At 43.1% G+C, this 23,442-nt stretch overlaps 2 protein-coding genes and 1 long non-coding RNA gene across 6 annotated transcripts in view; 1 reads left to right on the top strand and 2 right to left on the bottom strand.

Moving 5' to 3' along the window:
- The first annotated feature begins 2,759 nt into the window (after positions 1-2,759).
- Positions 2,760-23,429, top strand: ECI2 (enoyl-CoA delta isomerase 2). Of its 2 annotated transcripts, none has more exons than XM_050787254.1 (10): positions 2,760-2,841; positions 4,678-4,830; positions 7,500-7,598; positions 7,806-7,994; positions 10,407-10,476; positions 12,098-12,200; positions 12,965-13,085; positions 19,192-19,281; positions 21,299-21,442; positions 23,107-23,429. In XM_050787254.1, exons 2-10 carry the CDS (start codon positions 4,723-4,725, stop codon positions 23,260-23,262), a joined length of 1,080 nt encoding a protein of 359 aa, XP_050643211.1. In that variant the 5' UTR covers positions 2,760-2,841; positions 4,678-4,722; the 3' UTR covers positions 23,263-23,429. The 2 variants fall into 2 exon arrangements, with proteins under 2 accessions (XP_050643211.1, XP_050643210.1); XM_050787253.1 differs by having other exon boundaries at positions 2,766-2,841; positions 4,668-4,830.
- On the bottom strand, positions 7,577-8,173 carry LOC126952556 (uncharacterized). The gene is made up of 2 exons (XR_007724944.1): positions 8,005-8,173; positions 7,577-7,881 (listed from the first exon to the last, which is right to left on the bottom strand). It is a non-coding gene; the product is annotated as an uncharacterized LOC126952556 (long non-coding RNA).
- Positions 15,550-23,442, bottom strand: part of LOC126952541 (uncharacterized protein C6orf201 homolog) — a 43,269-nt gene continuing 35,376 nt past the window's right edge. The window contains exon 4 of one of the 3 annotated variants that reach the window (XM_050787274.1): positions 15,550-16,402. In XM_050787274.1, the coding sequence (XP_050643231.1) occupies positions 16,319-16,402 (84 nt within the window). In that variant the 3' untranslated portion in view covers positions 15,550-16,318. The remainder of the gene's footprint in view (positions 16,403-23,442) is intronic. The other 2 variants (XM_050787272.1, XM_050787273.1) reach the window with 2 other exon arrangements.

Here is a 23,442-nt window from a genome sequence, read left to right as displayed (position 1 = left end):
GCTAAGAGAGTCTGAGATTCTCTGAACCCAAAGAACATCAATGGCCCTCCCAGGCAGCATCAGTCCCCTGCAATTCTACCACTTTAAGGCCACTGCCGTGTTTCGGTTTTTTTCCCTATACATAGGTTAGACAGGATCTAACCAGACTGGAGAACCCCCTCCCCAAGGTTTTCATAAGCGCCAGAGGAAGCTGGTTATATAACAGGGTGAAGATTAGCACTTTAGAGAGGTGTTGACTGAGCTTCTGCCTTTCGTACTCTTATCCAGAAGCATTACACCCTGAAGATATATCTGGAGTCCAGGATTTCACGGAGAACTGGATAGCTGGGCATGCCAATTGTATCTTCAATGGCTCTCTGCTTGCGCTCAGCACGGAATCCAAACTCCTTAGCACAGATACAAAGATCTTCAAGCTCAGGTGGAGCATCTACCCAAATCACAATAGTTCCCTTTTGCTGCAACTGGATCTCCCACCCACAGGGCCATGGCAGCCATGTTTACAAGGCATAGTCTGGAGACCTCTTAACAGTTTAGTAAACCAAACATGGACGCAAGATGACCCTCTGCCAGGAATGTCTGTCTCTTCTCTTTTTCTCAAATGCTGGATATAATGGGACTTTAGTAAATGACAGCTGGTAGAGGTGCAAATGATTTACCCAATAGGAAAAAACATTCCTCCTGAGGTCATGGTTTTATTGCTCTGTAGGATATTAACCAGTTTTGTTTCTAACTCTGCAATCTATTCCAGCATTCTTTTTTTTTTACATTGACTATATTAACTAGTCTTTTAACTTCTTCTTTAGCACCCTGTTGGTTCCCTAATTAATGAGCTAAGTAAATCTTTGACACATGCTCTTTCTATATTTTTAAAATTATACTTTGAAAAAGATAAGCTAATTTCCCACACCCCACTCTTTTCTGTGGTAGGTATAAGCCTGAGAGTAGTTTGCTTGTATTGCAAAAGGTTTCACTATCAAAATATGCTTACCAGTACGAGATTTTAAAAATATTTCCATGACAGCCATTTCATCTTCTGGAAATGAATGAGTCTTGTATTATCTGCAATATCTGATTACTGCATTTCCATCACCTCTGAGGGTCACCTAACAGCCTTGGAGAGAGTCTAGGTCTCTGAGAGAGGCAGCTCTGCCTACCAACTACCACTCTGTAATATCTGGAGAGGCCGGGTGTGGTGGCTCACGCCTGTAATCCCTACAGTTTGGGAGGCCGAGGCGGGTGAATCACCAGAGGTCAAGAGTTTGACACCAGTATGATCAACAAGGTGAAACCCCATCTCTACTAAATACAAAAAATTAGCCAGGCCTGGTGGCGCATGCCTGTAATCCCAACTACTCGGGAGCCCCAGATAGGAGAATCACTTGAACCCGGGAAGTGGAGGTTGCAGTGAGCCGAGATTGCGCCATCACACTGCAGCCTATGCAACAAGAGGGAAACTCCATCTCAAAAAAAAAAAAAAAAAAAAAAAAAAAAAAAAAAAAAAAAAAAAAAAATCTGGAGAAAGGCTTTGGGATAAGCCCAAATTGTTCTATTTGACTTTCGGTGTTGCCCCACGTACACTATTACCCAGATCTACCTGATGAAACTTAGTGCTAAAGTTACTTGAGACTTGGATTCTGCCCACCTGCAAGCCTCATGTCTTTGGAGAATTCACCAGGTTAATCTTTCTGGGTCTCAGTTCCCACATCAGCTCAACAGGGCAATATGCTCAACAGGGCAATTTCCACATCAGCTCAAAAGGGCAATATCGTTTTCCTTACAGGGTTGTCAAAAGACTTACAATTAGCCTGGCTCACTATAGGTGGTCCACAAGTATCAGCTACCTAATACTAAAACGCCTAGGCATGCTTGGATAGGACAACTTGGGCACAGAATTTAGAGGGGTGGTTTTGTTTTGTTCTGTTTTGTTTTTTGGTTCTCTGGGAACTGGACAAGGTGACACAGCCAAGGCCCTTCCAACTATTAAGAATTCTTCCCCAAAGAAAATACTTTGCATATGTCTCAGCAGAACTCAAAAATATCCACGAACTCTTAACTGACACTAAAAAGTTGCGTACTCCAAAAATCACTTCTGATCCCCAGCTGTCCTACCAGGTCTGCAAATCTTCGATTTGGGGGTGCATGACCTAGCTGTTCTTAAGCATATGCCCTGAATTGTTACCCCACCTCCCGGCGTACGGCTGGCCCTCGGGATGCAGCGACCCCTCCTCGCCAGGCTCCGCGGGACTCCGGGCAGGGCGCTCAGTGCTCTGGCAACCGCAGGGTTCGCATTGCTGAGGTCCGCCCAGAGAACAGCCGCGCGTCCAGCTCGCAGTTGCTCGGAGCCAGGTCGGGGACCATCTGTGCCCCGCCCCACGCGCCGCGCAGGTCCGCCCCGGATCACCGTCCCCGCACCCTACGCCCTTCCTCCACTCCCGGGTGATACCCCGCCTCGCTCTGGCCCCGCCCCCGCATCGCAGTCCCGGATCCTGACCGCCTAGAGTCCCCGCCCCGCCCACGCCCCGACCCCCGGCCCCACCCCCGAGCCCCCGCAGCCCCAGAGCCGCCCACGGGCTAGCGACGCCGAACGCGGCCTGGCTACGTTCTCAGCCTGGCCCCGCCCCAACCCTGGCCCCGCCCCAACCCTGGCCCCGCCCATGCCCCAGGCTCCTGCCTGGGCTCTGCTCTCGGCCCCGCCCCGCACCCAAGCCCCGGCCCCACCCCCAAACCTCCGCAGCCCGCGAGCCCAGGCCCCGCCCCCGAGCCCCGGCCCCGCCCCTGAGCCGCCCACGGGGTAGCGATGGCGCAGTTGGCCTGGAGACTTGCACACCGTTGGTGTCCGAGGTAAGCTTGGAGCCCCGGCCTCCCGGCCCAAGGTCGCCCGCAGGATACCGCTGTCCAGGCGAAGGTCATCGCCGTTGGAAGACCCTCCTTCCCTATTGTCTAGGTGGCAACAGGACTTTCTTTGCTGGTTTTCCAGGGAGGCAGTACTAAAGGATAACCACCTCACTCGCGCGCCCTCCTGCACCGATGGGCCCAGAGGGGTCAGGATGGGCGCGTCGGGAGGTCAGGGCTATGGTTCTCTGTCCGCAGTCCCCGAGGTCTCCGCCTGCGTTCGCGCACGCTCCCATCCTCCGGGGGCCGGACTCCGGGCGGGTGAGCCGCCCCAGCTGGGCACGGTGGTTCCCCGGACACCCGGGCCTGCACTTCCCAGCCGGGCTGCCTCTGGGGTGCAAAGCGTTGCTTGCTAAAAGCGAGGTAAACGCAAGCCGTTACCACTCGTGTGGACTTAACACTCTTTGCCCTTTGGAGAACTCGTATGCTATAAAGTGAAATGGCCGGGTACGCAGTCACGGCTAAGCAGCACGCTCCACGTCCCTGGGGTCCCGGGAACCCCGCACGAATCTGTGTGTAGGGAACAAAACCGAAACACGGTGGTGGCCTTGAAGTGGTAAAATTATTAGTGATTTTCCCGACTTTATGTATTTCTTAAATGGTCGTGTTTTTGCTATTTGTTTTTAAAACTCACGCTTTATTTAAAAATAAATAATTTGTTCCACATTTTGTGGAAACTTGTACGTTTCTTCTTTTTGTGGACATTTTAAATTTTTCTTTCGTTTTCTACTTGGAATTTGCCATATAAGATGCAGTTTTTCCCTTTACAGAAAATCATTTTAATATAAAACTTACTGTAGGCTGATCTTACTGAATCAGTTACTAATAGTCCAAAGTTTGAACCTAGAGTTCATTGTACCATTTTCGAGTTACGTAATTGTGTTTGTGTGTGAGGTTTGGGCTTTGTAACCTGTATTATTTTAATCATCTTTGATGCCATTAACTCTACTATTCCGGGTCATCGTCGTGAACATCCATTTTTTGCTTGTGGCCTGCCTGAGTCCTGTGCATTGAAGTTTGCCACCCCACCCCCGCTCACTATGTGTGCTTAAAAACCTGCTCGTCACCCCGCGGTGGTTACTGTTTCTGCTCTGTTCCTGGCTGGCTGGTTAAACATCCCCACAAAAGGAGGCACGCCTGCTGAGCCTCCTCCTTCACTGACTCCCTTCCACTGCAGGTAGATTCCCTCCCATCTGCTGAGAAGGCTGTGGCTCTGTCTGGAATGCCAGCAACTGTTCCTATGCCCTTTTGAATATTTCTTGTATATTCACATCCATTCTCCCTTCCTTCCACCTGTGTGTATGTTGGAAACCGGTTTTCCAGCAAAGAGACAAGAATTGACCTGATATAGTTTATGGCTTATCAGTGAGTGCAGAGGCTGTTTCAGGACTTTGGGACACGTTACAAAATTCTGTGCACTTTAGCTTTTTGGTCTCTTGCTGTTCACTGTCTTGCATGCGCTTCACTTCTTGCTTTTGGCAAAATTTACATGGTATTCCTGTTCTGGCTGTTTTTATCTTAAATTGCTTACAAATACTTCCCTGGATGGTTATTTACTTTTCCATTTATTTAAAGTTAGTACTGTTAGCTTCCGTATTGAGTTACTATCTTGGAATCCTTACAGCCAATTATTTGCAGCCAGTTTGCAGAGGCAAGTATAAAGAAAATATGGACAAACATAGCATTTTAGTATGTATGGGTTGGGAACAATTAGAAATCAGGCTGCAGAAATGTGAGGGTTGGGAACATATAGAAATCAGTCTGCCTAATTGTAGTTCTCTGCAGGTCATTAGTTTCCCAGTAGTTCAGCTGCACCTGAATAGAACAGCAATGAGAGCCAGTCAGAAGGACTTTGAAAATGCAATGAATCAAGTGAAACTCTTGAAGAAGGATCCAGGAAATGAAGTGAAGCTAAAACTCTACTCACTGTATAAGCAGGTAAATGCCTACGGTCTGACATTTAAATAATTTTAGGCAAATGACTCCTTAAGTAGATAAACTGTGTGTTTACTAAAATGTAGCCTTAATATTTTGGGTTTGTCTTGCTCCCTCTTAAGTATTGTGTGTGTGTGTGTGTGTATATATATATATGTGTGTGTGTGTGTGTATATATGTATGTATGTATATGCGCGCAAGTTTTTTAATATTAGACCTTGAAATATTATCAAGGCACAAAGTGCCTCAGTGTCATGCCAGAGTAAAAGAGACTTACGAGATATAATATTCACATTTGTAGACCTTATTTAGCTCTTGATTAGAATAAATCAATTGAAAAAGGTATTTTTAAGATAATTGGGGAAGTTTTGAATAAGGTCAGAGTGTTAGAAGATACCTAGAAATCATTGTTAATGGTGTCAAGGTTATATAAGAAAATGTTGATATTTTTAAGAAGTGCATACTAAAGGATATAGGGGTGAAACAATGGATAGTTGAAGTTCTCTAAGCAAAAAAAGAAAGAAAGGGATAGATGAGGCCAGGCATGGTGGCTCACTTCTGTAATCCCAGCACTTTGGGAGGCTGAGGCGGGCAGATCCCTTAAGGTCAGGAGTTTGAGACCAGCCTGGCCAACATGGTTAAACCTCGTCTCTACTAAAAATACAAAAATTAGCTGGACGTAGTGGCGTGCACCTGTAATCCCAGCTACTTGGGAAACTGAGGCAGGAGAATCGCTTGAATCAGGTTGCAGTGAGCCAAGATTGCGCCACTACACTCCAGCCTGAGTGACAGAGCAAAAACTCTGTCAAAAAAAGAAAAAAAGAAAAGAGAGAGAGAGAGATGAAGCAAGTAAGGCAATTTGATCGTTGTTGAACCTGGATGATGGGTATTGGGAATTCATTATCGTATTCTACTTTGGTATGTTTGGAAATGTTTATAACAAAATTTAAAACCTAAAGCTTTGAAGTTTCAATGCCAAAGACTTCCCCGACGTATCTGCCTCTCTGGGCTCCTGTGTTATCTGTTTTTCTGTGCTATGATGGGTATGAGCTTCTCTTTCATATGGGTGTGTATAGTAAAAAAATTTAACCTTGTCCCAAAGGACGTGTGGCTTTGTCCTTAGCTTCTGGGAAGTGAATCTCTAAAGCCTGATAGGAGTGTCTTTATTTGCCTGGATTGTCTTAACAATGTGATTTAGGGTGGGGGCTTCAGGTTATACAGTCAGGCACAGGTGATGGAGCCCAACTGAAAACTCTGGACACTGAGACTGATGAGCTGAGCGTCTCTGGTTGGCAGGACTCCCTGTCACATCAGTTCGGGGAGAGGTGCCCTGTCCTGACTCCATGGGGAAAGGACAGTGGAAACTCCACGTTTGCTACTACCCCAATCCTCCATCCCTTGGATGATTCTCATCTCTATCCTTTCCCTTAATAAACTACTAACTGTGCGTTTAACAACTTGCAGTGAGTTCTGGGTGTCTTTCTAGTAAATTATTGCACCTGAGGGTGGTCTTGGGCGCCCTCCAGCCTTGCAGTCGGTGGTAGCATTGAGGACAGTCAGGAGACAAGGGCAAGCCCTTATGCTGTGGGCTGTGTTCCCTCTAACTTCTAGGTTGGCTAACTCTTGCCAGATGACACTATCTCTATCTAAAGAAATTCATAGCCTCCTTTACTGCCTTTTTCTTTTTCTTTTTTTGAGACAGTTTTGCTTTGTCACCCAGGCTGGAGTGCAGTGGCACCATCTCAGCTCACTGCAACCTCCACCTCCCAGGTTCAAGCAATCCTCCTGCCTCAGCCTCCCGAGTAGCTGGAATTACAGGAACTCGCCACCATGCCTGGCTAATTTTTGTATTTTTAGTAGAGATGGGGTTTCACCATATTGGTCAGGCTGGTCTCGAACTCCTGACCTCAGGTGATCCACCCACCTCCGCCTCCCAAAGTGTTGGGATTACAGGTGTGAGCCTCCCGGCCTGTTTTCCAAAGACTCTTTCTTCTTTCCTCTTTTAGCTAACTGTATTATAAAATTTTAAAATTTTAAGTGGAATTTTGAATTGCCATTTCTGAAAAGTAGCTGAATGGGATATAATTATTCATCTCAAAATACCCACTCCGTCTAGCCTCAAAAATAAAATTTAATTCCTTTTTGCATTTTACTTACATGTTTTTCAGTTAAGTTTCCTAAGAATCAGTGGCTCTGACAGCCCCACCCTAGCCCCTCAGCTGCAGTTTCGTTGCCCAGGTACCAAAAGTCCACCACTGAATTCGTGGTGTCTTTTTGTACCTTTAGATGGGCTTTTGGAATATGCTGTCGGTTTCCAAATATTTGTTGACTAGTTCCTTTTAAAGATTGTTTGCTTGAATATTTTGATTGTTTGTGGAAAATATGATTACCAATATAAAACTAATGAATCATTAGATTTTTTTAGAAAGTACTTCCCCAAAACCTTTATTTTCATAGACAGGCAGTTATTTATTTCCAGTCTTTTTTCTGTTGTTTGTGCATTTTTGGCAATAACACCAAAAAGACTGGAGGGGAGAATTCAGATCAATTTACATACCCTGTGAAAGGATTTGGGGGAGGCATTCATGCGCCTGTGGATTTTATGGGTCTTAAATATTTAGGGGTCCAGTTTACATGGTCACTTGACTATATTGCCCCTCTCCTTTTCACAGGCCACTGAAGGACCTTGTAACATGCCCAAACCAGGTGTATTTGACTTGATCAACAAGGCCAAATGGGATGCATGGAATGCCCTTGGCAGCCTGCCCAAGGTGAATTTACTAGTTACTCTGCTTTTATTTGCTGTCATTCTAAAGAAGTTTGGTGCTTCTCATTAAGCCATTATAAATGGAGCCTTCAAGATCTTGATGTGCTTCTATTCTTTCTTCATTGCAAGATGCTAGTTATTAGTCTAGTAACTTTCTCAACGTGCTTATTCATTGACCATGGGCTGAGGCTGTTTGTCATCTTCCATTCAGGAAACTGCCAGGCAGAACTATGTGGATTTGGTGTCCAGTTTGAGTTCTTCATTGGAATCCTCTAGTCAGGTGGAGCCTGGAACAGACAGGAAATCAACTGGGTATGAAACTCTGATGGTGACCTCCGAAGATGGCATCACAAAGATCATGTTAAACCGGCCCACAAAGAAAAATGCCCTGAACGTGGAGGTAATGTTACCTGCCCTCGGAGTTTGTCCTGTTTTTCTTTTCTTCTTCTATGTGTTTCACGCAAAAGCTGTAGAGTTTCAGCATCATTCCTATTTTATGGTATGTCTTGTTTGATTTGTGCAGGAAGGTTGGTAATTGTGGCTACTTCATACAACAGAGTCGAGCGTTCATTGTTTAGAGTTTGTGAACTTCAGGTAGGTTCTGATATACCCAAAAGGCACCATGATTTTCCTAATGATGGAAGCACAAATAATATAAATGAAACATGTTACTGTGAGAGAATTCGCATAGAAGCCATCTATGTTGGTGTAGACTGCTCCCAGAAGTATCTTCATGTCACTTAGACATGAAAGTAAGTCTTTCTGCTTGCATGGGGGCTTCATTTTTTACAAGTATAGGGAGAAAGGAGAGAAGGACTTTATCTTAAATCATTACCCAACTCGGCTTTAAAGTAGCTGCTTCACTCGGCAACTTCAGTCTTTGAATCTCTCATTGAACTAGAATGATAATAAAATAACCACTTTAGCCCCTTCTCCTTGAAAAAAATTATAGGGAATTAATTGGATGCTTGGTGCTCCACTGGGACTAAAATTTGAGAGGACTATAGCTGTTGGGTCAGTAACCTCCATTGTGGCAGAAAGAGCATACTCACTTTAAAATCATCTTCAGAATTTCCTGAAGTGGGATATATGTCATTCAACTCATAAAGCATTTAATGCTCAAACTTTATTTCCACTTTGCCCTGACTCATTTCTCCACAGCTATGGTAATCACAGCTACTCTGTACAGAGTGCCTAATGAGTGCCAGCACTCTCTACACAGACGTTTATTTAATCCTCACAAGGAGCCTACTGTTATCATTTCTTAATAATAAGATAATTAGATTAAGAAGTAACTTGCTCAAGTTCACATAACAAATAAGCAGGAAAACCTAAATTGAAACCCTGATAGCCAGTCGTGGTGGCTCACCCCTGTAATCCCAGCATTTTGGGAGGCCAAGGTGGGCAGATCATTTGAAGTCAAGAGTTCAAGACCAGCCTGGCCAACATGGTGAAACCCCATCTCTACTAAAAATACAAAAAATTAGCTGGGCGTGGTGGTGCGCGCCTATAGTCCCAGCTACTGGGGAGGCTGGGGCAGGAGAATCTCTTGAACTGGGGAGGTGGTGGTTGAGCTGAGATCACACTATTGCACTCTAGTCTGGGCCTCGCAGTGAGACTCCATCTCAAAAAAAAAAAAAGAAACCCTGATAATCCATCTTCTAATCCTGGTCTCACCAGTTGCCCTGCTGTGTTGTGTTATAACTATAATAATGATGGAGTGAGTTCCTTATCACTTCCCTCAGGAGAAATGCTTAGATGCTTATTCATGTACAGTCATCCCTTGGTATCTGATGGGGATTGGTTCCAGGACCTCCTTATGGACACCAAAATCCGCGGAACCTGTAGTCCCCCATAAAAAGGCGTAATATTTGCATATAACCTCTATATACACTTTCATATCCTTTAAATCATCTCTAGAGTACTTATAATACTGCATACAATGTAAATGCTCTATTAAAATAGTTGTTATACCTTATTGTTTAGAGACTAATGATAAGAGAAAAAGTCTGTACATGTTCAGTATAGACACAGAATTGTTTTCTGGATATTTTTGATCTGTGATTGGTTGAATCTATGGATGTGGAACCCGTGGATACAGAGGGCCAGCTGTTTTATGTGAAGTCCATGTTTCTTTTGCAGTGTATTTATATCTATAAGTATCAGGCCTCTTCATTCTTTCCCACACTGAAATCTCATCTAAGGTTGAAATTGCACCTGTTTTAAATGCATTAAAAGCTATATAGTTGCATGTCCAAGATTTTCAGAAATGTTGCTGATTTAAAATTTTGCGGCCCCTGCCTTGAATACCATTACAGTGTCTTGAAAATTCCAGCCAGACACTTCCCAGACTGCCAGGGGCTTCCTTGAGGTCACAACAGAGACGTTGCTTTGTAGAAGGTTTTCTCTGACCACCTCTTACTCTGCCCTCTCTAGATAGGCCTCAGCACCTGCTCTGAGTTCCCTGCTGCTTCAGGCTTTCCACCCCTCTCCTCATTTCAATATGATAGTCCTCTGTTAATTCCAAAAGCTCAAGGACTATTTCTTTCTCGTTCCCTTTTGGAAAAAAAGTGGTTTATAGCCAGCAGCTCCTACCATAGCACCAGGTACATAATATGCACCAAGTAATTGTAAAAGGAATGAAAATTCTTTCAGGTGTATCGGTCCACCTTTTTTGGTTATAAAATACAACCAAAATAAATGTTAGGCACTTTGCTGAGAGCAGGCTTCCAGCCTGACATTTAGTGAATCCACTGATGGATGAGTCCTGTGTTCAGAGTTCTTTTCTTTTCCTTGTCTTCCCATTACACAGATGTATCATGAAATTATGCATGCACTTAAAGCTGCCAGCAAGGATGACTCAGCCATCACTGTTTTAACAGGTAACAGATTTTCTCAGACATCCTAATTAAATTCCTATTTTGAGGGGCGTCTTAATAGATAGGAAATTGAGTTAAAAAGCTCTGAGACCCGGGGGCCGAGGCGGATGGCTCACAAGATCAGGAGCTCGAGACCAGCCCGACTAACATGGTGAAACCCCATCTCTGCTAAAAATACAAAAATTAGCCAAGCGTGATGGCACGCACCTGCAATCCCAGCTACTCAGGAGGCTGAGGCAGGATAATCACTTGAACCCGGAAGGTGGAGGTTGCAGTGAGGCAAGATCGCGAACCACTTTTTTTCCAAAAGGGAACAAGAAAGAAATAGTCCTGGAGCTTTTGGAATTAACAGAGGACTATCATGTTCAAAAGAGGAGGAGGGTAGAAAGTACAAAGCAGCAGGGAACTCAGAGGAGGTGCTAAGGCTTATCTAGTGTGGGCAGAGTAGGAGGTGGTCAGAGTACTGCACTCCAGCCTGGGCGACAGAGCGAGACTCTGTCTCAAAAAATAAATAAATAATTAAAACTCTAAGTTCTTTTCCAGTGCTGTCATACTCTGGTTTATAAATACACAAAAAATATTTTTAAAAACCCACAGATATCCACTTCTTTGCAATTACCCAACATAAATTAAGACACATAATGTCCACAAAAAGACTTTTACAGGCGCACTCATGGTAACCTGATTTATAACTGCCAAAACCAGAAAACAACTCAAATGTTCAGAAACACACGGATAAATAAACAAATTGTTGACTATTTGTACAATGGAGTACTCAGCAATAAAATAGAATAAATGATACAAGAATATGGATGCATCTTTAAAACACAGTTCAGCAAAATAAAGACAGGAGTTTACATATTTATATGAGTCCATTTGTAGAAAGTTCTACAGTAGGCAGAAGTTCTTCTCTGTGGAAATTGAAGTCAGAAAGTGATTGCCTTGGAGCAGGTGGGATGGCTAGAAAGGAGCCTACGGGAAACTTCTGGGGTGACGGAGATGTTCTGTATCTTGTTTTGGATGGTGATCTTGTGGGTATTTAAAAATATTAAAACAACTAAATGAACATTTAAGAACTGGTTGTTTTATTATACATAAATTATACTTTAATTAAACATGCACACTCAGAAGCACACTTTCAATGGCTCTTAGAATAAAGGAAAAAACTTCCTCATGGGATCTACGAAGCACCGTCAGGTCTATTCTGCCAGTGCACACCCTGCACCAACTTCCCCCTGGCTTTCTCTGTAGTCAGCTACAGTGGCTCTTATTTCATCTACACTGGGGATAACCTCTCTGAAGAGCCTTTGCACAGATCTCAATTCAGTTGTCCCTTCCTTAGGAAAGTTCTTTCCTGAACTCCCTGATTAGACCAGCCCTCCTGGTACATACCCTCATTTCATGATGCACCTCTCCTCTATTTCAGCAGTGGCATTAGCTACATTTATCTGTGTGTTTTTATAGATCAGTGTCCCGTGTACTCACTAGTTGGTAAGTTAGGGCAGGAACCATCGCTGGTTCTCCAGTGTATTTCCGGTGTCTAACCATAGAGTTTTCCATGCAGTAGATACTCAAGAATTACAGGATGAATGAATGAGGGATCTGTTGATTTTCTTACTTACAGGAAATGGTGACTATTACAGTAGTGGGAACGACCTGACTAACTTCACTGATATTCCCCCTGGTGGAGTAGAGGAGAAAGCTAAAAATGGTGCCATCTTACTGAGGTAAGAGTAACCGACCTTCCTGTGATCCCAGAGCGCCCGTTCTTAGTCATCAAAGTGGTAGGTAGTTGAGCAAAAGTGACATATCTACTTCTCTGTGTCAGTGCAGTTAATTGTGACTTTGGACAAGCATATTTCTCTAAACTGCCTCCATCCATAGGTGGCCATTCATTCTCTGTCTTTGACCTCTGTTACCTGTTCATCCTGCTGGTCTCATGAGATTTGACTGGAAAACATAAGAGTGAGCTATAGTTGTAAACAAAATTATCTTGCATTGAGGTAGAGGAATGTGGCAAATTCTCATCCAGCCAGCGGAATGGGCGATTTCCATGAATGCTGAAACTAGGAGACTCGGAGGAGTCTTATAAAACACAGGAGGACGTCATGGAGCCTTCCTCTTTTTTCCTGCCAAATCTGCCATTCCCACTTGCTGTGATATTGCAGCGTGTGCTCAGTCACCTAACCTCATCTCTAAGACTGCGGCTGGTTTACAGCCCTGAACTCGCTGTCCAGAATACAGGATTCAAACCAGGGTTGACCTGTAGGTCTCTCCGGTTGGTCTTCCATCCACTGCCATTCAAATGGATGCCCTGGATGAATCTGGTGCGGAAGATCAGGGAAGTGGCAGGACAGGGAGGCGCTGCCGGTGGTGGCAGTGGAAATACCCAGCCTGACAAAAGGCTTTATCTCAGAGTCAGACCGTCTTGCCCATGCTTCAGTCATGCTGCTTTGGCACATTTCATGATTTTGTGTTTCCATTTCTGTAGGGAATTTGTGGGCTGTTTTATAGATTTTCCTAAGCCTCTGATTGCAGTGGTCAATGGTCCAGCTGTGGGCATCTCCGTCACCCTCCTTGGGTTATTCGATGCCGTGTATGCATCTGACAGGGTAAGTCAGCTCCCAGAAAGCAAGAGGTCAGGCAAGCAACACGAGACGGGAGCCTTTGAATCCTCCTTCAGCATTGTCAGTCATAAGCAGGTTACATGTTGTTTGTGGTAGAATTAACTGAATTTAGATTTTTCCCAAAGCATTAGTCTAATTTGACTGATTTTATTTTTCCTTCATTATTAACTTGCATTTTGTTGTAAACATTGTTCCAACTCTGATTGTTCTAGATTCTAATCAAGTTCCACAACAGGTACTCAGTTTTCATGTTACTCTGAAATATTCAGGAGACACTGGAAAATTTGTTATGGGAGGGAGGAACAGCATCTTTGCAGGTTGTGCAAGGGATTATTTAATCCTTTTTACTGAGTAAATGGATTTAGAATTTTAGAATGAGAAGGAACTGTGAGCATTATCTACTCTCACTCCCTTTGCAGATAAGAAAACTGAAGCTCTGAGAAGTTCCTTGCCCAGAACACAATTCAGCCTTGTGTTCACCATTGCATTATATAGATTTTAGTTTTTAGTTTTACTACAGTAGTAATATATATGTCATAGTGGAAAATAAAATTTTGAAAGATATGAAAAAGTACCAAGAAAAGCTACAAGGTAAAAATCACTCCTTATTTTACCACCTAGAGATAACCAGTCCTAACATTTGGGTTATTAACTTATCTTGTTTAACCAGTCCCTGCCTGCTGGAACCCTAGGCTGTTTCCAATTTTTATCATTACAAGCACCTAATAACCACCTTTAGGGCATCAGATTGTTCCAGTGACTTATGCTTATGTGATGGTAAAATGTGCTGATTACAGCCTTCTAGGAAACATGGTTTTTACCACTGAAGAGATTTCTAGTTTTGTTCAGAGGTAATTTTCCCCACTGATACACAGGACCATATAATAGCATCCTTAATTCTTTGAATTTTCTTTTGCTGGATTCCATTGAACCAGATTGGATGTATTGACAGACCTAATTCTTATGAATAATTTTCCCGCACAAAACAGCAAATGAGATTCTAGGTGCCAGGCTGCCCAACCTTTGTAGGTGGAGGTTTCTGTTCAGAGGCAGAAATCAATGTCACAGTCTTGTGTTATGTGACTGATTAGTCATCGACCTGCTTTTAACAGGGACTGGGTCAATAGCTCCTGACCTAAAATTGGGGATCTCTTTCTTTAATACTTGGAGGGCAAATATTGTATTTGAATCTTGTTCTGATTCTCCCACTGAATTGAAAATTACTTTCAATATACATCTTTTTTTTTTTTAAGAGATGGAAGTCTCAGTCTGTCACCCAAGCTGGAGTGCAGCCGCACGATCTTGGTTCACTGCAGCCACCACCTACCGGCTTCAAGCGATTCTCCCACTCAGCCTCCTGAGCAGCTGGGATTACAGGCGCACGCCACCACACCCAGCTAATTTTTTTGTATTTTTAGTAGAGACAGGGTTTCACCATGTTGGCCAGGCTGGTCTCGAACTCCTGACCTCAAGTGATTCGCCCGCCTTGGCCTCCCGAAGTGCTGGGAGTACAGATGTGAACCACCGAGCCTGGCCTACATCATCCTTTTAAAAATTTTGATGACTTCCATCTTATGATATAAATTATAATGTTGAAATCAGAGAAGATATATACACAATATATATAAAACGTATCTAGTCTATATATTATAATGTATATTGCATATGTATATTAAATGTTAAAAAATTTGGCCAAAAGTAAAATTTATTTGTCAAATAGTATCTGCTGATAAAAGTTTACCCAATCTAATAAACCAAGCATCAATTTAAAATAAAGGAAATTGAGGTGGGCAGATCACCTGAGGTCAGGAGTTGAAGACCAGCCTGGCCAACATTGTGAAACACCATCTCTACTAAAAATATAAAAATTAGCAGGGCTTGGTGGCAGGTGTCTGTAAGCCCAGCTACATTGGAGGCTGAGGCAGGAGAATTGCTTGAACCCAGGAGGTGGAGGTTGCAGTGAGCCAAGATCGTACCACAGCATTCCAAGCTGGGTGACAGAGCGAGACTCCATCTCAAAAAAATATATAAGCAAAAAATAAATAAAATAATGGAAATATGCTAAAGGAAAAGGCTGTAGAAAAAATCGTTTTATAGGATTTATCATTATTGGCTTCAAGAATAAATATATTAAATGATGGGTTAATATTTAACCCATATAACCAAAATATTAATTAGTACATTTTATCTATTTTGTACTGTGGGCAATTGTTACTAATGCCTATTAGCTCTGTCAGCAAATGATACATTTCCTGTATGAGTTAAGAAAAAGGTAGAAATCATAACTGATAAATCTTTGAGTGGTCACTGTTTAGGCACTCTGTTACATGCATTGTATTTATTATAAGTATACGCATACATGCATACATATTCACATAATGTACAGAACAGCCCTATGAAAGAAGGACTTGGCCGGGTGCAGTGGCTCACACCTGTAATCCCGGCACTTTAGGAAGCCAAGGCAAGTGGATCACCTGAGGTCGGGAGTTCAAGACTAGCCTGGCCAATGTGGTGAAACCCCATCTCTACTAAAAATACAAAAATTAGCCAGGCATGGTGGTGGGCGCCTATAGTCCCAGCTACTTGGGAGGCTGAGGCAAGAGAATTGCTTCAACCCAGGAGGCAGAGGTGGCAGTGAACTAAGATCACATCACTGCACTCAAGGCTGGGCAACAGAGTGAGACCCTGTCTATAAAAACAAACATTCTCCTCCAATGTGGCAAAAATAATTTTTACAATCTAGGCTGGGCATGGTGGCTGATGCCTGTAATCTCAGCATTTTGGGAGGCCAAGGCAGGTGTATCACTTGAGGTCAGGAGTTTGAGGCCAGCCTGGCCAACATGGTGAAGCCCCGTCTCTACTAAAACTACAAAAATGAGTTGGGTGTCATGGCACATGCCTGTAATTCCAACTGCTCAGGAGGCAGAAGCAGGAGAATCGCTTGAACCCGGGAGACAGAGGTTGCGGTGAGCCGAGATTGTGCCACTGCACTCAAGGCTGGGCGACAGAGCGAGACTCCATCTCAAAAAAAGAAGGATTGGTTCCCATTTTACAAATGAGAAAACTGTGGCCCAGAGAGGGCAAGAAACCTTCCCAAAGTCACTAAGTAGTCTGATGCCAGAGCCTAAACCCTTAACTCCATCTTCTGCTCTCTTTCTGAAAATAAGCATTTTAAATGCTGCTTATTGGCAACTTTGCATGTACCTGTTTGTGTCCCTTTAGCTGTTGTTGGCAGTTTTCTTAGTTTCCTGCTTACATTCCTTAGGCTGTGTCTTCTGGGTACATTTTTTTGAATAAGTTTTCTTTTGGATAAAAAAAGAAGATACATGACATTAACAAACTTTTTAAAATATTTTGATTTTTTGATTATTTTTATTTATATGCTGCATAGCATACATTATAGATTTATATCTTCTAACAATTATGCATTAAAAATAACACCGTGTCTGGTTATAGGAAATTAAATCTAAATATTCTTAGTATTGAAGTTAGATAAAATTTAGATACATATGGCCAAATTTTGAAGTTAAATATGAAAATTTAGATAAATTTAGATATTCTTATCATCTAAATACATATTATAAATTTTAAATTAACATTCTTTCATAATTTACTCATCAAGAAACACAAAAATGTTTCTTAAATGTAAAAAAAATGAAAAAAACTAAAAATGACTATATACTAAATAACCAATATTGAATTAATTCCAGTAGTTAAAGCCAATCAAAAAACCACTGGGGCAAAATCAAGACAAATGACAGATTGAGGAAACAGTTTTTCAACTCATGTAACAAAAGCTGATCTCTCTACAGTATTTTTTAAAGTTTGTCTATAAAGCTAAAATAAAAATGGGCAATGGTGAGGAATGAATAGGTTAGACAAAATGAAATGTAAAGGGCTATTAAAACCATATGAGAGAAACCACTGAGAAAATGAAAAGATAAGCCACAGACCAGGAGAAAAGATTTGCCTGAAGCCACAGAGCAGGAGAAAAGATTTGCCTGATGCTCTAATAAAAGACTTGCAACCTGAATGTGCATCTTACAACTATATAATAAGAAAGTGAACAGCCTAACTTAAAAAATAGTGAACAAAATATCTTAACAGTTGCTTCACCAAAGAAAATATACATATGTCTAATAAGTACATGGTAAAAGACTTCATACCATTAATGGTTAGGGACACGTAAATTAAAACCACAGTGAGACCCCACTACACACCTACTAGCATGTGAAGAAGACTTTTAATAACTAGGTTTGGTGAGGATGTAGAGCAATTGGAACTTTCATACATTGCTGGTGGGAATGTCACATGGTACAACCACTCTAGAAAACAGTTTAGCAGCTTCTAAGCTAAATATACATTTACCACACAGCCCAGCCATTCCACCACTTAGGTATTTACCTGTGATAATTGCAAACACTCAGTTTTCACCCAGTGACCTGTACACAAGTGTTCCTAACTACCTTTTTGTTAAAATTATCTGAACATTTTTATTTTTTAATTTTTTTTCAGTTTCATTGAGGTATAATTGACAAATAAGAATTGTACAGTCAGGTGCGGCATAACAACATTTCAGTCAATGACAAACTGCATGTAAAACGGTGGTCCCCTAAGATTGTAACACCATATTTTACTATACCTTTTTTTTTTTTCACTGTCACCCAGGCTAGAGTGCAGTGGCATGATCTCAGCTCACTGCAGCCTCCTCCTCCCGGGTTCAAGCAATTCTTGTGCCTCAGCCTCCCGAGTAGCTGGGACTCAAGGTGCACACCACCACACCAGGCTAATTTTTGTATTTTTTAGTAGAGATGGGGTTTCACTATGTTGGCCAGGCTGGTCTCGAACTCCTGACCTCAGGTGATTTGCCCACCTCCACCTCCCAAAGTGCTGGGATTACAGGGGTGAGCCACCACACCCGGCCTACCTTTTCTGTGTTTGATATATTTAGATACACAAATGCCATTTGTTATAACTGCCTAGAGTATTAAGTATAATAACATGCTGTCCAAGTTGGTAGCCTGGAAGCAGTAGGCTGGACCACATAGCTAGGTGTGCAGCAGGCTGTAGTGTCCAAGTATGTGTAAGTATACTCCATGATGTTGGCACAATGACAAAATTGCCTAATTAGGTATTTCTCAGAACATATCCCCATTGTTAAGCAACACACGACTATGTATATTTAAGGTGTTCAACTTGTTTTTCATGGCAGCCTTCTTCATAGTAGCCTTTCATACATTGCTGGTGGCAATGTGAAATGGTACAACTATTTGAATACTAGAAACAACACCAGTGGCATTAACTGGTGAATGATAAACATATTATTGTACCTCCATACAAAGGAATACTACTCAGAAATAGCAAGGAACAAACTACTTATACAACAGCATGGTGACTCTCAGAAGTCAGACTCAAAAGGCTACAGAATGTAGGATTCCACTTACACAACATTCTGTAAAAGTCAGAACTGTGGGGAGAGAAAACAGATTAGCGGTTGCCTGTGGGTGGGAGGGAGGGAGGGACTGACTATAGAAGGGCCCCCGGAACCTTTCGGGGTGGTTGAAATGTTCCACATCTCAATAGCGGTGGTGGCTACATAAGTCTGTATTTGTTAAAACTCATCCAACTATACACTTTTAAATGGTGAATTGTGTGTGCATATTAACCACATAATCTTAATTTTTAAATAAGTATTATTAAGTATTATGAAGTTATAAGCAAATCGTGATTTTTTAAAATAACACATGAAACCAGGCGCGGTGGCTCACACCTGTAATCCTAGCACTTTGGGAGGCCGAGGCGGGTGGATCACCTGAGGTCAGAAGTTTGAAACCAGCCCGGCCAACATGGCAAAACCCCGTCTCTACTAAAAATACAAAAATGAGCCAGGCATGGCAGCACATGCCTGTAATCCTAGCTACGTGGGAGGCTGAGGCAGGAGAATCGCTTGAACCCGAGGGGCGGAGGTTGCAGTGAGCCGAGATCACGCCACTTCACTGCAGCCTGGGCAGAAGAGCGAAACTCTGTCTCAAAAAACAAAAAAAAAATCACACATGGAAAGATGGTTTTCTTTTCTCTCCTGCCCCTGCAGGCAACATTTCATACACCATTTAGTCACCTCGGCCAAAGTCCAGAAGGATGCTCGTCTTACACTTTTCCGAAGATAATGAGCCCAGCCAAGGTAACTTTTGGAATGTTTAAAAATAGAATTGTATGGGTCTCTCCGTTCTTTCCCTTGCTAATATGGACAAAAGAGAAGCTAATTATTTGCTCTTCAACTCTAAGAGTTTTACCAGTGGAGGAATCAGGCTATGGGAAGTATCTGCGATGCAGGAAAATTAGACATTCTCTCTGCAACTCCCGGAACTGGGATCCTCTTTCAGCTGGCTGCTTAGTGCTAGCTGCATTGCAAGCAGCACAACACCTCCGCCTTGCAGCTGTGTGGTATTAGTCCCTTGAAGGACCAGGGCTGTGCCAGCCTCCCTTGGTCCCCTGAGTTTGGAGGCCACTCGGTTCCTTTATGGATGACCAGTGTCTCCTAAGGAGAAACATGATGATGTCTTCATTTTCAGAGTTATGGTAAGTACCAACAGATGGGAGGTTTTGGGGGCTCACTGCTGCCAGAGCCACTCCCAATCACAGCAGCCCCTCCCTCGGCCTGCCTCACAGGTGTATTCTCTCCCAGGCTGGTTAGGTGGCTGCTCAGGTCTTTCACTGTGTTTCCTTGTTGCCAATGCCCTGTGGCATGACTTAAAGGGGATTGTGACAAGACTGGAAGCTGAGTTATAGGAAAAGGACTTGGCAAATATTCTTCAAGATCTCAAAGTGGGGCAGCGGGAATTGAGCCTGTTTTCATTGCGTATTAGGATTTTGTTAAAAACTTGTATGTTTTTACTCTCATTAGGCTATCACAGACCCTGAATTGAACTTGGGAAGGGGGCAGAACTGACTCTACAAGTCTTAGAGCATTTAACTAATTACAGCATTCCTTGGCCGGGTGCAGTGGCTCACACCTGTAATCCTAGCACTTTGGGAGGCCGAGGTTGGTGGATCACTTGAGATCAGGAGTTCAAGACCAGCCTGGCCAACATAGTGAAACCCCGTCTCTACTAAAAATACAAAAATTAGCCAGGCATGGTGGCGGGCACCTGTAATCCCAGCTACTCAAGAGGCTGAGGCAGGAGAATCATTTGAACTCAGGAGGCGGAGGTTGTAGTGAGCCAAGATCGTGCCACTGCACTCCAGCCTGGGCAACAGAGTGAGACCCTGTCTCAAAAAAAAGAAGAGCATTCCTTTTCTGGAAAAGAAATTGCAGATGTAGAGAGGATATCTGCTTAATGTCTTCAGTTTTTTCAGAAGCATAACTGTAAGTCTTTACTTTCCTTCAGTCAAATAGAACAAATTTGAGTACCAGTGCAGGTAAAGAAAACTCTCAGAGCCAGATCACTGGGTAGAGTTTCCAGAGAATGGAATTTTGAAAGTTTCTAAAGGTTGACCCAATGACCGTGATTTTTCTTTCCTTTTTGCCTCTTTAAAATAATAGTTTATAGGGCCGGGCGCGGTGGCTCAAGCCTGTAATCCCAGCACTTTGGGAGGCCGAGACGGGCGGATCATGAGGTCAGGAGATCGAGACCATCCTGGCTAACACAGTGAAACCCCGTCTCTACTAAAAATACAAAAAACTAGCCGGGTGAGGTGGCGGGCGCCTGTAGGCCCAGCTACTCGGGAGGCTGAGGCAGGAGAATGGCGTAAACCTGGGAGGCGGAGCTTGCAGTGAGCTGAGATCCGGCCACTGCACTCCAGCCTGGGGATAGAGCGAGACTCCGTCTCAAAAAAAAAAAAAAATAATAATAATAATAATAGTAGTTTATAGTGTATAAAATGGAAAATCACAGTTGCTGTGGGTTGTAGAATCAAGCATCTGCTTCAGATCATTTCTGCCCTGAGCCCCCTGATCTTGCCCCTCCAACAACGACACACACAGAAGCAGCAGCCCTTACAGACCTTCCCGGGAGCCTGTCTCCGCACACAGTTTGCAAACCATTGCCTACTGAGGTCATCAGCTTCTCCCTTACTGAGAAATACCAGCAACCTCAAAAGACCATGAGTAAATCTCTCTCAGCCTCCTGAAAGCAGTTAACGGAAGCCTTGTTTTATTAAGTTACTGTCTTAACCTTGCTTCTTGCTTTTCATTTCAGGCAACAGAGATGCTTGTTTTTGGAAAGAAGTTAACAGCAGGAGAAGCATGTGCTCAAGGACTTGTTACTGAAGTTTTCCCTGATAGCACTTTTCAGAAAGAAGTCTGGACCAGGCTGAAGGCATTTGCAAAGCTTCCCCCAAATGTTAGTATTTATCTTTTACTTCTAAGAACCTTGAAAATGATTTTCTAAGGGAAAAATGTATTTGCCTTCAGAGAATAAGTCATAAAAAACACAAGACACATCTTCAGTTACCTCTAAGCACATCGAAATTTGGGATTAAGAAATAACTGTAGTAATGTTGGAAATACAGTACTGATTTTTACAAAACTTATCAAATAGACCTTCCATTTCTGTGTGGGGATGGAGGGGCAATTCTGTATGGGGATTGCTTGAGCAGGATGCTAGGCAGTATTTGCTGAGTACTTTTCCTTTGGAATCCAGGTGAGAAGCGTGGATTAGCTACTTTAGGAGAGTCTTATTGTGTAGCACTTTTGTTTTTATATGTGGTAGTGACTGAGTGACTGCTTTTATATTCTTGCTATTCAAAATGTAGTCCTGGAACCAGATGCTTGAGCAGCTACCTGAGGCTTTTTGGAAATGTGTTATCACAGGTCTGCCCCACACCTACTGAAGTGATTTATATGCACAATGAATTTCAAGAAGCCCTGTCTTATATTATACATGCAGCTTAAGATTTAGCAGCATTAGGGCCGAGAATGGTGGCTCACGCCTGTAGTCTCAGTACTTTGGTAGGCAGAGAAGGGCAGATCACCTGAGGTCGGGAGTGCAAGAACAGCCTGACCAACATGGCAAAACCCCATCTCTATTAAAAAAAATATATACAAAAATTGGCCGGGCGCGGTGGCTCAAGCCTGTAATCCCAGCACTTTGGGAGGCCGAGACGGGCGGATCACGAGGTCAGGAGTTCGAGACCATCCTGGCTAACACGGTGAAACCCCATCTCTACTAAAAAATACAAAAAACTAGCCGGGCGAGGTGGCGGGCGCCTGTAGTCCCGGCTACTCGGGAGGCTGAGGCAGGAGAATGGAGTAAAAACCCGGGAGGCAGAGCTTGCAGTGAGCTGAGATCCGGCCACTGCACTCCAGCCTGGGCGACACAGCGAGACTCCGTCTCAAAAAAAAAAAAAAAAAAAAAAAAAAAAAAATATATATATATATATATATATATATATATATACACAAAAATTAGCCAGGCATGGTGGTGGGTGCCTGTAATCCCAACTGCTCTGGATGCTGAGGCAGGGAGAATTGCTTGAACCAGCGAGGTGGAGGTTGTAGTGAGCCAAGATTGCACCACTGCACTCCAGCCTGGGCGACAGAGTGAGACTGTGTCTCAGGAAAAAAAAAGATTTAACAGGATTCATTAAATGAACATGGGAGAAACAAGAACCAGAATCATAGAGTAATCCCACTCCTGTTAGATTAACTTTTTTTTTTTTCTTTTTGAGACAGAGTCTCACTCTTGTCACCGAGGCTGGAGTGCAATGGTGCAATCTCGGATCACTGCAACCTCCGCCTCCCGGGTTCAAGCGTTTCTCTTGACTCAGCCTCCTGAGTAGCTGGGATCACAGGCATGTACCATCACAGGCATGTACCATCACAACCATCTAATTTTTGTATTTTTAGTAGAGATGGGATTTCACCATTTTGGCCAGGCTGGCCTTGAACTCCTGACCTCAACTGATCTGCCTGCTGCGGCCTCCCAAAGTGCTGGGATGACAGGCATGAGCCACCACCTCAAGCCTAGATGAACTCTTCACCTTATTGTTGGTTTTGTTTTTCCAGGCCATGAGAATTTCAAAAGAGATAATCAGGAATAGAGAGAAAGAAAAACTACATGCTGTTAATGCTGAAGAATGCAGTGTCCTTCAGGGAAGATGGCTGTCAGATGAATGCATGAATGCGGTGGTGAACTTCTTATCCAGAAAATCAAAACTGTGATGACCACTACAGCGGAGTAAAGCATGTCCAAGGAAGGATGTGCTGTTACCTCTGATTTCTAGTACTTGAACTAAATAAGCTTCATTGTGCCTTTTGCAGTACTAAAATATCAGTTACAATGATGATATTTCACTACAGCCCTGATGAATAAAAGTTTTGTAAAACAAGCTTAAGAATTCA

This window comes from Macaca thibetana, chromosome 4, assembly GCF_024542745.1.
Source record: "Macaca thibetana thibetana isolate TM-01 chromosome 4, ASM2454274v1, whole genome shotgun sequence".
NCBI classification, from domain to species: Eukaryota; Metazoa; Chordata; class Mammalia; order Primates; family Cercopithecidae; genus Macaca; species Macaca thibetana.
Note: the sequence above shows the minus strand (reverse complement) of the source record. Positions and strands in the feature narration are given on the sequence as shown.